The sequence below is a fragment of the Lathyrus oleraceus genome, chromosome 3 (assembly GCF_024323335.1).
Source record: "Lathyrus oleraceus cultivar Zhongwan6 chromosome 3, CAAS_Psat_ZW6_1.0, whole genome shotgun sequence".
Classification (NCBI taxonomy): domain Eukaryota; kingdom Viridiplantae; phylum Streptophyta; class Magnoliopsida; order Fabales; family Fabaceae; genus Lathyrus; species Lathyrus oleraceus.
The window spans coordinates 86,179,933-86,196,147 of record NC_066581.1 but is presented as its reverse complement, the minus strand read 5'-3'; the positions used below and the strand labels follow the sequence as shown (position 1 = coordinate 86,196,147).

Sequence of the window (16,215 nt, the reverse complement as noted above, 5' to 3'; positions counted from 1 at the left end):
AATACACCTTCTTGACTTCAGTTTATAAAGAATTTTACAAGATGAGCATATTCCACTACCTCCTCTTGTGGAAGAATCTACATTCGGACCTAAGAGAGGCCAAGAGTGGAGAGAACATATGGAGGTTGGACAACAAAGAGAATGCCAAGTATAGGATGGCCTAAATTATATGATGAAAACCCTTTTCAACTACCATATTTCCTAGGGAAACTTACCTCTGCATCCATAAAATTGTGAATATTTTCTCCCCTCTCTTTGTTTATTTATTTTATATTGTGGACAATGTCTGGTTTAAGTATGGGAGGAGTTTTTATGACTTTCATTTTTACTATTTTATTTTATATTTGATTGCATGAATAAATTATTGAATTTTACCTTACTTGAAAAAATATTAAATTTAGATTTGTAACATTAAGGATGTGTAAGTATATGGAAAAATAATATAGTCCTTAGTTCTTATAGTAGAATAATACAAGGGCTTGCAAAAATAAGAAATTTGTTTCCCTTATTCCTTACGCTCTGTTTTACTATAACTTGATTTGTAACCTACACACCAATTTGATTTTCAAACATGAACGAAATAATTTGGCATTATAAAAAAAATTGTGAACCTTTTTCTAATATTTGGATATGTCTCTTTAGCTATAAAAGAATGAAAGAAAAAATAAATAAAGGCAATAAAAGACAGTCACACTTACTAAAAGGTTGACTCTCACCTTATTATTTTTCCCAAATATCAATTGATCCATAATGTCTATAATGAAAAGGAAATTAAAAGAAGTAAGTAGGGTAACCCTTAAATGATTACTCTTCCCAAAACATATGAACCTTAAAGACTCTTTGAAATTTGAAAATTTTAATAATTTGCATGTGTTTAGTTCTTTTGAAAAATGTCTAATCTATTTAAGAAAATTGATTAAGGATAAAAAATAATTTATGCATGGAGGGGTTTAATAGGTCTAGTTTTTATTTTCCTTTATTGTTTAATTTTGTCGTTAAATTTATTATTTTTACTCAGTTTCATTACCGTTATGTTGTTTTTGTTTTATTTTAGAAGTGTAGAGAAGAATGAAGATCTAACATTCATATTCAAGTTATTTAAGCTAAGTAAGAAAGATGTCATAATGTCCCTGAAAATCTGAAGAATAATGAAGCATGAAATGCAAAGAAGCGGTGGGAATTACGGTCAATCCATAATGGTCATTACGGTTGGAATGGTCACATGTCCTCGGCTGCAAAAAAAAAAATCAAACTTATGGGCAACACATGCAAGATTACGGCCTGCCCCTAATGGACATTATAGTCGTAATGATCCTAGACTCTATTATGGCGAATTTTGTCAGTTTCATTTTCTTTTATTTGTTATAAAACCCTTCAATTTTCCTTATATTATTATAGAATAAACCCACTTATTTGCTATTATTAGGGGATAAATATGACATACTAGTTCTAGTATAAATAGGGGTTCCATAGGATTAGAAGAAAATAGAGAAATTTACATTTTATGCTTATGTTTGTGAACTCAAAGGTAGCTTCTTCGTAATTCTATTTATCATAATTCTAGATTTTTGTTATTATTGTTTATTTACTTTTATCTCTCATTATTCTTGTATTTACATATATAATTCCTACTTTCATCATGTCTATGATTAGTAGACTCTCATTTAGGATTATGAGGACAATCTAAATGACATACTCATTGTGATATGTGGTTTCAATCTTTGTCCTTAATATCTAAGATAGTGCTATAACCTTTAAGAACTCTATGAATGTATATTTATCTAATTATAACCTTTAAGAAAAAAATTGTGTTTTTTTATATTCTTGTAACAACAGGCGTATCAAATAAGCAAAATGTACATACTTGGTACATATCATATGCATACTAATACTATGGATGTACCTGATGCTAGTACTTTTCCTAAAATGGATATGTGTGTTTCGCAACCATAAACATTACAAACTCTAAAAACATAATCATCAATACCATATTTCGTTCGGAAAAAAATTCAATCTAACTTATTTTTTCCTCTCTATTCTCATAATACCACAATTTTCAAATTAAATTCCAAACTATCATGTTTTCAAACTTTTTTTTATCAAATATCTGTCAAATGCAATGGAGGGTCATTTGAGTTGTTAATTGCACCCACCAATTAAATAAGCATATCTTTCTTTTTTTTTTTCTGTAGATTTTTATGCAGTAAAGTTTTTCTATGGAATTTCTTGCGAATTTTTCAAAGATGCGATTTTGAAAAAATATAGATTGTATTATAAATTTGTAGGAAGTTCTATAAGAATGAAAATCCATATATGTATATAGGTTTTTTTACAAAAATAACCCACTTTTTCAATAAAATTTCCAAAATACCCCTAGTTTCAAAAAAAAAATCTCAAACTATCCCACTTTTAGGAGGAGTCGCCAATTGAATTGGAGACTCCTCTTAAAAATTGAATGGAGACGCCAATTGGATTGGCTAGGGTTTAGGAGAATGCGCCAATTCAATTGGAGACTCCTCATAAAATGCAATTTTTGTGTTATAAATAGATGCGTTGTGTGAGTAATTGTTCCACATCTCATATAATCATTTGGCAATCATGTTTGGTGTTCGTCGCCGATACGGAAAGGTGATTTATGCGAGAGACAAACCTCAAATGCTTATGATGTTCTGGAACATCACTACGTTCGATCAACTGAAGAGGGAGCTGGTTCGTTGGTTAGATGGGAAAATACCAGAAGGGGAAAAATTAGAAGTATTTAGAGACTTGACAGTATCTTTGGTTGGGTGCGAATGAAGACTGATAAGGATGCTAGGGAAATGATGTTCGGTCGAGACGACATCAATTTGATTGTTGTAATAAGTTAGAAATATATATGTTTTCAGATAGCTTATTTTGTATTTATGTTTGTTGTGAACCTCGTTGTAACAAAAACTTAATGATATATAATGATTAAAGGTTACAAAAATACAATGTTACAAAAAGCTTAAGACCTAGATGATGCTCCTCGATTGGGACAGTTGTTCTTGTTGTGTCCTGGTTGACGACAGATACTACATAATCTTATCATTTTATCTGTGGAATCCATCTCTGTTCTGATACGTGTGTTGTTTGGCCTTTCTTTTTTCTTTCTACGCATCTCTTCATTGTGCCAAACAATATCACCTTCATATGGAGGCCAGTAATCCTCCATTGGTAGTACTGAGAAGCTTTGATTATATACATTCATGATGGTGTTGGCCTTGTACACATCAGATAAATGGTTGTAAGCGTCTTGACGAGTATAAGCGCATGCTGCAATGACATGGGAGCAAGGTATGCGGAAGGCCTGGAATTTTCCACAATCGCACCAACTTCTGTTTAGTCTAACAGCGTAGGCTAAATTTGGTCTCCCCTCGTTGTGGTCCATTGTTTCCTGGACGCTGAAATTTTGCCTATGACGGTCAAAGACTGTTATAGCGTGTGTGCTAGCTTTGATGCTCTCCTCTTTCATGACCTTCATGCAACACTCACTGAATACTTGCCCGGATATTAACACTACACTCCATCTTTCACCTCTGGTTGCGAACATAGAAGTCAACCTATAATAGGTTGATCTTACCAAGGCGGTTATCGGCAGATTTCGAATTCCTTTGAATACCCCGTTCATGCATTCCACAATGTTTGTTGTCATGTGGCCCCATCGACAACCTCTGTCAAATGCCCTTGTCCACTGCTCTACTAGTATGTTATTTATCCATCTCCCTGCGTCTTCATTAGACAGTCTAATTTCATCACGATAATATTGAAATGACGGCTAAGTTAGAGCATACCCAGCATTCACCACCTTCTTGCGAAGATTCTTATCTCTTATAGCACGCATGAAGTTTTGTACAATGTGTATGATACAGTAGACATGGGTAGAAGGATGATCATGCCATCCGTTGTCATGGTTGTTGTAGGCACTCTCAATGGCAGCATGTCTATCAGAAATCAAACAGAGATTGGCTTGTGGAGCCACATGCGTTCTGAGATGTCGAAGAAAGAAACCCCATCCACCAGCCGTTTCACCTTCAACAAGAGCAAAGGAAATTGGAAAGACATTGTTGTTGTCGTCTTGTGCAACCGCCATGAGCAAAGTACCCTTGTATTTTCCGTATAACCAAGTGCCATCAATTTAAATAATAGGTTTGCAGAATGCGAAATCTTTGATGCACGGGTCAAATGCCCAAAAGAGACGGTGAAATATTCTATTACCTATAGCACAGGTTTCGTCTAGCATCATCGCTGGCAATGTCTCCATAATTGCCACAGTTCCTGGGACATATGTTTTAGTGCCCATAAAAACTGTGGCAATTCCTTGTATGAATCCTCCCAGTTGCCGAAAACTTGTTCAACAGCCTTTGTCCTCGCAATCCAGGCTTTCTTGTAAGATGGAGTATAATTATATGTTATTCTGATATGGGATATAATTATACTCACCTTCACTGATGGGTCTTTATTAACCAACGGCAGAATGTCTTGACATATCAACGATGCGCTTAGTTTACGGTGATCTTGTTCAACGTTAGTTGCAATGCAACTGTGAGGTGGGTCTATTGAAGTGATCTCCCAAGAGTCGTTTTTCTTCTTGTAAGACGCAGCCAAACGAAACTTATAAAGCATGTTACAACATTTGATAACATACCTTCTAGAATCAGTGTGTTTCATTGTAAAGTCAGCAGAGTTGTTCATGTGGAATTTTTTGATTGCCAGAACACATTCTTCTTTGGTACGAAACATGTCTACCACCTTTAATTCGCCTTCTGATCTCGGATACGGATCATAGAAAACACTGTTGGATGTTTCAACATCGTGAAGATCCATATTTGTCATATGTTGAGGCGGATTGTAGACATGAGTAGGAGGTATTGGTGGTGGTTGATCATCATCTTCATCGTCGTTGTTCAGCATGTGATCAACCTGTATCTCGGTCTCCTCTTCTTCTTCATCAATGACGTCCACTTCTGCTTCTGCTTCTGGGTTGACGTCATCTGACCATTGTCGATCATCTTCACCAGATTCATCCTGACTGGTTAGTTGAGACTGTTGATATGGTATACATGGTTGAAGAGTAATGTACAACTCAATACAATTGCAGCCTGAATGTTCATGACTAACAAAGATGTATTCAACATCTTCATCGTCTCGTACCTTAAGGGGGAAATACTTGCATTGACTATTCTAAAAAAATATTGGATTTTGATATGTGATCTTTGACACAATACCCTATCCTATACAGGATTGTATTCTTTTTTTCAAATGCAAGAAGGTTACATTTCTCTTGATCGTGAGTCTAATGGTATCGGTGTTTCGAAAACAAAAACCATATAGCTCAGACTCGTATGTTTCACCGTTGTAGTGAACATTGACACTGTATAATGATGAAGATGACATTGTGCAGATGAAAACTATTTTCTTACTGCAGATGAATGTGAGTGAAGTGTCTTGGATGTTGATAGTAAGACACTTAAATAGAGGAGTGAAGTGTCTCACATGCTAGCTAGTTCGAAGTGACGTGTCGCACATGCAAGCTACTCCGAAATGACGTGTCGCACATGCAAGCTACTCCGAAATGATGTATCAACCATGCAAGCTACTAAGAAGTGACATGTTCAGCATGCAAGAGAGAGGACAGCCACGTGTTAGACATGCAGACACACACTCCAAATGAATTGGCGCCCCCACTCATTCCTTGCACATGGGCGTCAATTCAAGTGGAGACACCTTGTCAAAGCATGCATTCAGACCTCGAAACCAAGCAATCAGACCTAGGTCTTGCATGCATGTCCCTATGGAGGCGCCAATTTGAATGGCGACCCCTCTTAAAGGTTGTACATGGTCGCCAAGTCAAATGGAGACACCATGCAAGCACAACTTTTCATGCTCCCATCCATTTGCCTATAAATACATCCACTCCATCAACACTTCTTCCACGCCATCACTCTCACTACTTCTTCTACAATACTTCTTATACAATTTCATCTGCAACAACTTCTTGTAGTTTCATCTACACCAACCCCCCGACAAAATATATATCCTTACAATGGGCAAATCACATATAGGAACGTTGCAAACATCGCAACATATGTAAGTTTTTTCTTTTGTTAACTTTTTATCTTTCATCTTCATCAACCTTCTTTTTATTTTAACATACCAACTTAGTCAAGTTTTTTGTTCTTTCTTTTATAGGATGTATCAAGGTTCCGAACTCGGGTCCACGAATATGTCCATATGGACCCGATGATTCAACCTTATGTTGAACTTGCCGATTTTGGTCATATAAGCAAGATTTTGTCTTGGTCCATAGATAATAAATTCATTCTAGCTTTATGCGAAAGATGGAGATCGGAGACACACACATTTTGGTTCCCAACCGGTGAGTGTACCATGACGTTAGAAGACGTCTACATGCTTTTGGGACTACCCATTGAAGGTAAGGCTGTTAATGGTAAAACCAACTATGCAAATTCGATTTGCATGGATCTCTTGGAGACTGATTTGTTAGATGATAATGCAAGAGGTCAAGGTATACTACTCTCACACCTTAAGTCGTACTATAATAGTTTATACTTAGATGAGCATTCTATCGAAGATGCTCGAATAATAAAAACTATGTGTTACATTATGTTGTTAATTGGCTCGTTTTTATTTCCCGAAGGTAGTGGTTCTAGCATGCATATTATGTATTTACCTCTACTTAGACATGTAGATAGAATAGGAAGTTACAGTTGGGGATCTGCTTGTCTAGCCTATCTCTATAGCTCCTTGTGCAAAAACTCACACAAAGACACATCTACATTTTCTGGATGTGCTGTTTTGCTACAAGCATGGGGTTGGTCAAGACTACCGTCTCTAGCACCCGTCAATAACAACCCTTTCACATTTCCGTATGCACAAAAGTAAGTTGTTTAAATTGTTATATCTTTACTTACTTCTTTAAAGATTATTACCTCTAACTAATATTTTTTGACTTTTTGGTGTAGATGGTATGCACGCGGTATGAGTTACAACAGATGTCCAAGACACTGTATTACTCAGTGTCGCAACCTGTTGGATCACCTTCGACCGACAGACGTAAGGAAAATAACTTAATTATTTCGTTATATTTTGTTAACTTCTTCTACATTGACTATAATCCTATCTTCTTTCACATTTCAGTTCATTTGGCGTCCATACCTTAATTTGGATCATGACCATGAGGTCAACGCTAAAGACGCTGCCATATGGACTGAATGCATACCGATAATACGGTTCACAAATATGGAGATGCACAACAGTGATCGTGTGAAGCTGCAGTTCGGTATGCTCCAAAATCTCCCAGATCCCCCAGCTAGCCTAGGAGAATGGCATCTGCACAAAGTTAACGACCAATGGAACTTCAATCCATGGCAAAGCTTTGCAAGATCAGAGTGTAGCAAATGGAAGCACCGTCATGACCATGTGTTAACTGACGCAGTCATGCCAACTGAAGAAAAACCAAGTCGTACTTATATGGCTTGGTACAGATCGGTTGGTTTTCAGTTCATCGCCGAGGATATGTACTTGTACGACCCACGCCATATGACTTACACACCTGACACCTCAACATCAAACCCCTAACAACAGTGTCAGACCGGATACACACAACTCCCTGTCCGTTAAACGTTCCGTTCAACCAACACACAAACATACAACCAAAACATTCCATACACCCAACCTCAATACGAAGAGCATACCCCATACCACCACCAACAAATTGACCATCAACCTGAGCCTTAACATCGCTTTGCACCCACCCCATCACCCTACCAAAGTCGCCTAAGCTATAACACCCAACGATCATTCAACACCAACCGCCCCTCCTCCTACCGTAGCCAAGAAGCCCAAACCTCACAAAACCAAAACATCCAACAACCATATCTCTATCAAACACCCCAACAACCTTTCCAACCTTTCCTCGATGCATCATTCACACCCATGTCTCCCTTGAGCCGTCTCGGTCGCCCATCAATGATTCAACCACATCCCAACTTCTCTGGCATGGGTCATGAGCTCAGCTACGACGGTACACCATCGATGCATACTGAAGACTATGCCGACTTGTCTGAATACCTCAACAGACCTTCTCCTGTAGTTGGTAGTGACACTCATGGCCCCTCAGATGATCAAACACCGGTACAGAATTGTCAACGTGGGTTAGGGTCACGGTTTAGGGTAGCTAGAGGATGTGGGACCGGAGGTCGGTTAGGTGATCTCGGTCATCACCATTAGGTTTCTTTGTGTAAACAGAAAATTTTATTAATATCAAGTGGTCCTATATCAAATTTATCTATCACGTATACCATTTACCAAAAAATTGCATTTTAGGAGGAGTCTCCAATTGAATTGACGCCTCCTCCTAAACCCTACACAGGGGGGCCAATTGGATTGGCACCTCCATTCAAGTTTTAAGAGGAATCTCCAATTCAATTGGCGACTCCTCCTAAAAGTGGGGTAATTTGGGATTTTTTTTAAAACTAGGGGTATTTTGGAAATTTCCTTAAAAAAGTGGTTGTTTTTATAAAAAAACCACAACACGCGTATCAAATAAGCAAAATGTACATACTTGGTACATGTCATATCCATACTAATACTATGGATGTACCTGATGCTAGTACTTTTTCTAAAATGGATGTGTTTCGCAACCATAAACCTTACAAACTCTAAAAACATAATCATCAATACCATATTTCGGAAAAAAAAAATCAATCTAACTTATTTTTTCCTCTCTATTCCCATAATACCACAATTTTCAAATTAAATTCCAAACTATCATGTTTTCAAACTTTATTTTATCAAATATCTGTCAAATGCAATTGAGGGTCATTTGAATTGTTAATTGCACCCACCAATTAAATATGCAGATCTTTCTTTTTTTTCCTTGTAGATTTTCATGCGGTAAAGTTTTTCTATGGAATTTCTTGCGGATTTTCCAAAGATGCGATTTTGAAAAAATACAGATTGTATTATAAATTTGTAGGAAATTCTATAAGAATGAAAATCCATATATATATATGAAAAAAATGGAATTAGAGGGACCGTCAATTCAATTAGAGACCCCCTTAAAAAATTGAAAATATATTAGTTTGAAAATGATAGGAGAAATAATAGTATTTAGGAAATAAAAATGAAAAAGTGAGGTAGTATGATAAAAAAAATCTCATATCTCACCATCTCACTATCATCATCATACTCATAATTACAATTTACATATCCATCATCATTAATCACATTTAGCATAATACATAAGTACTCCATTATCCCTTTCTCTACTTTTCCTCAGTCATCGTCGCCTTAAACATGACAAACCCAAGAAACACAATCATCACCAATATCATTCAAAATTTTGAAAACCCCTAAATCCCTTTAAAATGTGGAATTGGAAAAGAAAAAAACTTGATAGCCATGCTTTTTTAGCCCCTTTCAAAACCTTGTTAACCCAAATAGAAAAATAGATTTTGATTTATCAGTGACTTAGTAGACCTGAGTTACAAATAGTTAATATTTTTGTTGGGTCATTCAATCTTTTTGTGTAGTGATCATCCTGAAGAGAATGAAAATAAGTACGAGGAAAAACAAAGGTTGGAGATGAGAATTGGAATTCGAAAGAACCAAAAACTCATAAGAATTGGGAACATGAAGCAGGGTGAAAGATGGGAACAATCGATTAAAACTTAAAAGCTAGACATGCAATGAAGTAGGAACTTGAATCATGATAATAAGAAGGTTGAAGAACTAAGAAACAAATAATTGAGGAAATAAAAGAACTAAATACTAATAGTTTTAAAAATGTAAGGACTTGACTTGACTAGACTTTATTGACTGATCCATATGAGGGAAGATCGACACTTAAGTCAACAAATGTTCTAGTGTACAACTGGATAGGAGGAAAACACTCAAAGTTGCTTCAAGTAAAGTGATCAAACATGAGAAAGCATGTTTCGACAATCAACATATTTTCATACCATTTTCCTTTGACACTTTTAGTTTTCTAGCACCATAAGTCGTTGATCTTTTACAGAGAGTCCAACAGCTTATGAATGATAATATTGTATCTCCTAGGTCTATAGATGTACTCCCTTCGTTCCATAATGAGTGGCCTAATTGACCATTTCACACAGATTAAGAAAATTGCATAAATGAAAGAGAGATAATAATGCTTTACTAAAGTATTCTTCATCAAGTGTTGAAAATGATGAAAGTAATATTAATTAGAGGCTAGAATTGGAAAAGTGCATTGGAAATTGAAAATGGTCATTCATTTTAGGACAATTTTATTTTACAAATGAGTTTCATTGTGGGACGGAAGGAGTAATTTTAAGAGGATTGATTTTGCCGTACAAAAAAGAGTAGTGACGCGGTTTGTTGTCCTTTTTTTGTACAGTGAAAAAAGAAAAAGAACAAAAATTAAGTAGGAAATTATCTAAAAAGTAAAGTCTCACTAGCATCAACTAGCAGGAGAATGATGATTCCAACAAGAGGAATAAGAGGCTCCATAAAAGACCAGTACGTTGCATCACTACCAACTCTATTTTGCAAGGTAGTCAGCACAAACATTTTCCTCCCTAAGAGTATGAAATATTTGAACTCGCCATTCCTTAGAGAGAAAATATTTAATATTGTGAAGAATCGTGGCATAGTGATGTCAAGCATTAATAGACTCTGAAATAAGCTTGATAGCAGAGTTGAAGTCAGAATAACACATTAGGTCTTTGATGACAAGTTCCCAGACCATACGCAAATCATGATATAGCGTCATTAGCTCAGCATGAAGGATGTTGGAATAACCAACATTATTCTCAAAATTGTTAACCCAAAACACCATCAACATTTCAAATCAATCTACCAAACCCGAGGCTCCGAGATTACCGAGGCTACTATCATCAACATTCAAAATCATATTATGATTGAGAAAATATTTAGCTAACAAATTAGCATAGTTTATTGTGGTGAGTTTTAGAGTATAGGAAGATGTCATTTCATTCGCAACACAAGACACAGTTTGTTCCTAGCACGCCACGACGACCAGCAAGCAGCCAAAAAGATATAGTCGGTGTTGATGTCATGTCTAATCCAATCCCTATAAACTATCCCCTTGGAAGAATAGTTGGACCAAGAAGCCAATATATTTCCAAAAACGAGTAATAGATCCATAGTCTCTCAAGTAGTGTAGAATCGTCTCAGCGTCCTGATTCCATCTAGGACATAGATTCGTCTAGAGCATACCGCGATGAAACAACATTGATCTCGTAGAAAGGGACTTATGTAAATCCGTCCAGAGGAAAATGTTCACCTTCTCGTAAGCAAAAATATATCACACCCACTTCTAAGAGTTATTGTTACACACACTTCCAAGAGTTATTGTCTATTGTATTATGAACATATTCAAGTTTGTTGAGTCAGTTATAATTATCCTGAGTATTATGGATACCGTCTAAATTGCCTTTCCAAATTAACCGATCAGGAACCAGAGAATTCAAACAAATAGGAAGCGCAGAAATATTAGTATATAATGAACTAAAGTTCCAATTTTCATCCAAGTAAACATCATTCACTTGCATTTCGAGATCATGGATATCCACGTAGAGGACCTACTCCGTTAATTTCTCTACCACATACCAATTGGAAAATCAGAAAGAGAAGTTCTCATCCTCCAATTAAAAAATGATAAAAATAGTATTAATTATAGGATATAATTGAAAAAACGCATTGAAAATTAAAAAAAATATATTTATTTTTAAGATAATTAATTTTGCCATCAACTTATTGATTGTTTGCCTTGTATAAACTTTATTATTAATTATTATATGAATGTTAAAAATAAAATAGATGTAAGGACTAAATTTTCAATTTTATCAAAATAAAAATCCAAAAATACATTTAAGCCAAAATTTCAATTTAACTACTTAAAGAAAAACCTCCTTGTCATTGTCATGACTATAAAACAACATGGCTTTTTCTATATTAAATTTTAAAGAATTATATAACTAATGTATCTAAAACTTATAAAAATTAACCACGTGTAACTCAAAAACTACTGTGGGTAAAATATGGCTTATAAATTCCGATATTTGTAAACTATTTGCAACTAATTTTCGTGTGTTCAACAAATCCCACAACTCTTCAAACAAACTAAGCCTCGCCAAATAAAATAGGTCAAGGTAAAAACAGGTGTAAATTCAATATTGAACTTGACAAAAAGAATATACTCTACGAATGAGTGAGGACAATTAAAAGTTAAAACATATCATGTACAAGATAGGTCTGTTTAAAGGTATATATATACTTTCTCAACTACAACAAAGCATGAAGAGACCATGCTCAAATGCCAATTCACATCCATGTTTCACCAGTCAACAACAAATTACAATGTCACATTCAATTTCATACGACAGAAAACACTGCACAAAACATCACTTCTACGAGAAAAATCTATGGGGAAAAGAAATTAAAAAAGAACCGTAGCATAGTGTGATGAAAGATTCATTTGGTGCTCCGTCGTATGATCCCAACATGTAAACTATTCTCCTGTTTGTGCTCTTGAAACATATCTCCACGACCTTAGTTGAGGTTCTTTATCAAGGAGCATTAGCAAGCCGGCGTCGGTAGATGGTAGCCCCAACATATACCTACTAGCACAAGGAGTTCAAACAATTAATCTCATTTTACAAAAACAATTATTGTACCCTCTTCAGTCACTTTAAGAAATTTAATTGCAGCAACTTGGTTATTTAAATAAAATGCTTGTTGAGAGGACAAAGTATTAGGAAACAATCAGATTTCAAATGTAAACTGTAAAAGTAAGCCTAAAAGGGATTATATAGATACTGTGTCTCTTTTCAACAGTAAAGCAAACATACACTTAATAAGCTGTCACCATTTTTCAGAGAACCCAAAAAGTTCTAGCATTGAAATTAATAAACTTTCTCCCCTTTGAAATTAATAACCATTACTAACAATGGCATTGCTGCAAGAAACTAACTTTTTAAGAGATTATGTTCATGTCAAGTATTTAATACAGTCATTATGAGTGATTAACATGTACAATATCATATGCCACTGCACTGGAATTTCCTACGAAATTGAAGAACCTTTGCATGGTCTGCATTATCGGTCGAAGCTGTTTGAATTCTAAACTATTGTTTTCTTTAAAAACGATTTCTGGCTAAGGTGGCTGTGAGAATATTAAAATAATGCTTGATTTTGCAGACTACTTACTTGACTTGATGACCTCTCTTTCTCCAGAAAACAATTGAAGCCACCCACTGCACACAAAAAAGAAAAACAACAGAATAAGTGATGTTCTTTAAATATTTGATAAGATGACTGAAATATAAAGATCATTTGCTTTTGAATTACCTTAAAAATCGTGAAGAACGAGAAGCCGCCAACGAAGGTTTTCACCGTCACTCTCCTCTGGTCGGACATCTCTTTGCACAGATGTTGAGCTATTTCCTTCAGCAAAACAAGTTGTGCTTTATCGGTACGCATCGAAATAATTGACTGTCTCATTGATTCCCTGTCTGCCTCAAGTGCTTGAAGCCTCATGTAAAGCTTCTTTACATAAGGATCTTCAAAATCACCCTGATTTGCAAACTCCCTTGGAGTTGTTGCAAACTCATCATAACCACCAACTCCCCCTTTGAATTCAGAGTCAACAGTGTAAACTCTATCCGTCATATTATCACCCACCTCAGAGACATTATCCACCTTCTTCGTATTGGAGAAATCCTCTGACCCGTTATAATCCATCTTCCTAGAACTACCATTGATCTTCGGAGAATCCGACGCAAACTCTGCGCCAAATGAAGCCGAGTCACATGAAAATTTCCTTGAATGTTTATTCCTTCTAGGAGAGTGTCCAACAATCACCTTCTCTATAACATTTTTGGTATTGAAATCCCCATCCATTTGACTATAAGTCGGAGTTCTCTCCATTTGTGATATCCTATTCTCCAAGCTCCTCAAACGATCCCTCGGAGTTTCCCCAAACGCATACTTCTCAACATCAACATCAAAAACATCATCATTATCAACATCCCCAACAGCATGCATTACATTACATTTCAAAGGAGGATACTCATAAGGTGGAAATTCACAATCCCCTTCCACCTCCGACTCAGTTAAGCCATAACTCATCAACCTATGCTTATAAGCCTGAACTTCGCAAGTAAGCGAATGAATCGCCTGTTCTCTTTTATACAACAAATCCTCCAAAGCTAAAAGCTCCTGCTGATCATGACACGTCCTCTCCTCAACAAAACGCTTGAACTGCCGCGCTTCCATCTCAAGCTCCGCCTTCTCCGTCTGCAATCTCAATATCATCGACATCGTCTCGTTCGCCGCAGACGAAGCAGCATTTCTCTCCTCTTCCAATTCAGAATACAAATCTTGAATAGCTTTCTGCTGACTACTAACAGCTTCCCGTAACGCAACACATTCATCCTCAATCTCAACCCGAACAACCCCATCCCCGCCACCACCGTTTAATTTTCTCGTCTTCTCCATCTCATCATGTTTCCGTTTCACCTTACGAATCCAGTTCGTCGAAAGCTCAGAGCAACCACATTCGCAATTACAATACCGACATTTGCACGTTTTTGTATTAAAAGAATCATTAGAAGATTCCGAATCCATTTAATATAAAAACGCATTCAATTTCCAATCATTAACAAAAACCAAAAACCAAAATCCGCTACAATGGATATTAGTTAGAATTTATAACTAAACTAAAAAAGAATCATTAGTTTTACAACTGATAAAGAATCTGAAATGGTTTAATTTTTTGAATTTGAATTTGAAATTGAATTGAAGTCGTACCTCCCTCCATGCAAAACACCCCCTTTGAATTGAATCAACCAAATGAACACAAATCTGTTGATAAATAAATAATAACAAGAATAATAAATTCAAAAGGAAACAATTTATATTACCGAAAAAAATAACAATAAAAAAGGGAAATTGAGAAGTGATTGTTCTGGTTTTACCTTATGAAATGAATGAAAAAAGGTAAGAACGTAAATAAAAAGGGGAAGAGAAAGAAGAAAAAGACCTTGTGGTTGACGAAAATGGAGAAGAAGGGGTGAACCCGCTTTGTTGGGAGCGGGTGTTTGGAGGGAAGAATGAATGATCGGAAACCCTAGAAACAATTTGATTTCGTTTTTTACCTTCTTTTTTATTTTTGGTGTATTTTTCTGTATGTGCCACCAAAGCAAGTTGTTGATTTATCAACGCAGTTTTTTGTTCAAATCTCATTTTCTCTCACTCTGTTATATCCGTACAACGCCAAATAGGCAGACATGCTAACGGACGGTTTCAATCCGAAACCTGTGGGCCATTTTCTTCTACTCTTCTTATTTTAGCACCATGTATATTCTCTCCGTCCTATCATTACTCATTTAATTGATTATTTTATATAAATTAAAATAATAAATATCATTAAAATATTTTCTATTAAATATTAGAAATAATAAAAATAATATTAGATTAAAATAAATTATTTATTTTAAAAGAGTCATAAATTTTAGAAAGAGGAGAGTACAACCATTTCCTTCTTATTATTGTTTTTTTTATTTTTTGTAGTATAGTGGTTAGATTCACACATACTTTTAAATTTAAATTCAAATTCAAATTCAAATTCAAACGTACTTCTCAACACTATATAGTATATTCTACTACTAGTACTACCCCTATCTTATTATTGTTGTTGTTTTAGTAATAGTGGTTAGATTCATTATTCTCTACACATGTTTTGTAGTATTAAGGTGTAACAGGATTATTGTAATCTAGTCAAAGAGCACATGTGGTAGAACATTCGTCTTCTTCTTGTTTTTTAATATGGATATGACATTTTTATAGAATTTACACTCAAAAATTATTCTTTTTCTCCATTTATATACATATGAAAAGGTTTAAAAAATTGTATTGAGTTTAAGTTACCTTTAAGATAAATTGTTTTATAATTTTAGTTCATTTTAAAATATAAAAAAATGATGTGATATTAGATTATACATGATTGAGGACATCGATAGTTAATTAAATTTAAGAGTATAATTGTTAGAATTTCATTTTAAAATGTGGATTATATATATATATATATATATATAGATATTAATTACTATACACTGTCAGTGTAAAAAGTTTTACACCGTCGGTTCATCACCATCACCCGTTTGT

General features: G+C 35.2%; 1 protein-coding gene across 3 annotated transcripts; it reads right to left on the bottom strand.

Moving 5' to 3' along the window:
- Positions 1–12,245: 12,245 nt before the first annotated feature.
- Positions 12,246–15,309, bottom strand: LOC127125495 (myosin-binding protein 7). 3 transcript variants are annotated; one of them, XM_051054281.1, is made up of 4 exons: positions 15,092–15,309; positions 13,399–14,913; positions 13,258–13,304; positions 12,246–12,671 (listed from the first exon to the last, which is right to left on the bottom strand). In XM_051054281.1, the coding sequence occupies exons 2-4, from the start codon at positions 14,674–14,676 to the stop codon at positions 12,560–12,562; spliced, it is 1,437 nt and encodes a 478-aa protein (XP_050910238.1). In that variant the 5' UTR covers positions 14,677–14,913; positions 15,092–15,309; the 3' UTR covers positions 12,246–12,559. The 3 variants fall into 3 exon arrangements, with proteins under 3 accessions (XP_050910238.1, XP_050910240.1, XP_050910239.1); XM_051054283.1 differs by having other exon boundaries at positions 12,246–12,668; positions 15,092–15,305; XM_051054282.1 differs by lacking the exon at positions 15,092–15,309 and adding an exon at positions 15,027–15,048.
- Between the last annotated feature and the right edge of the window lie 906 nt (positions 15,310–16,215).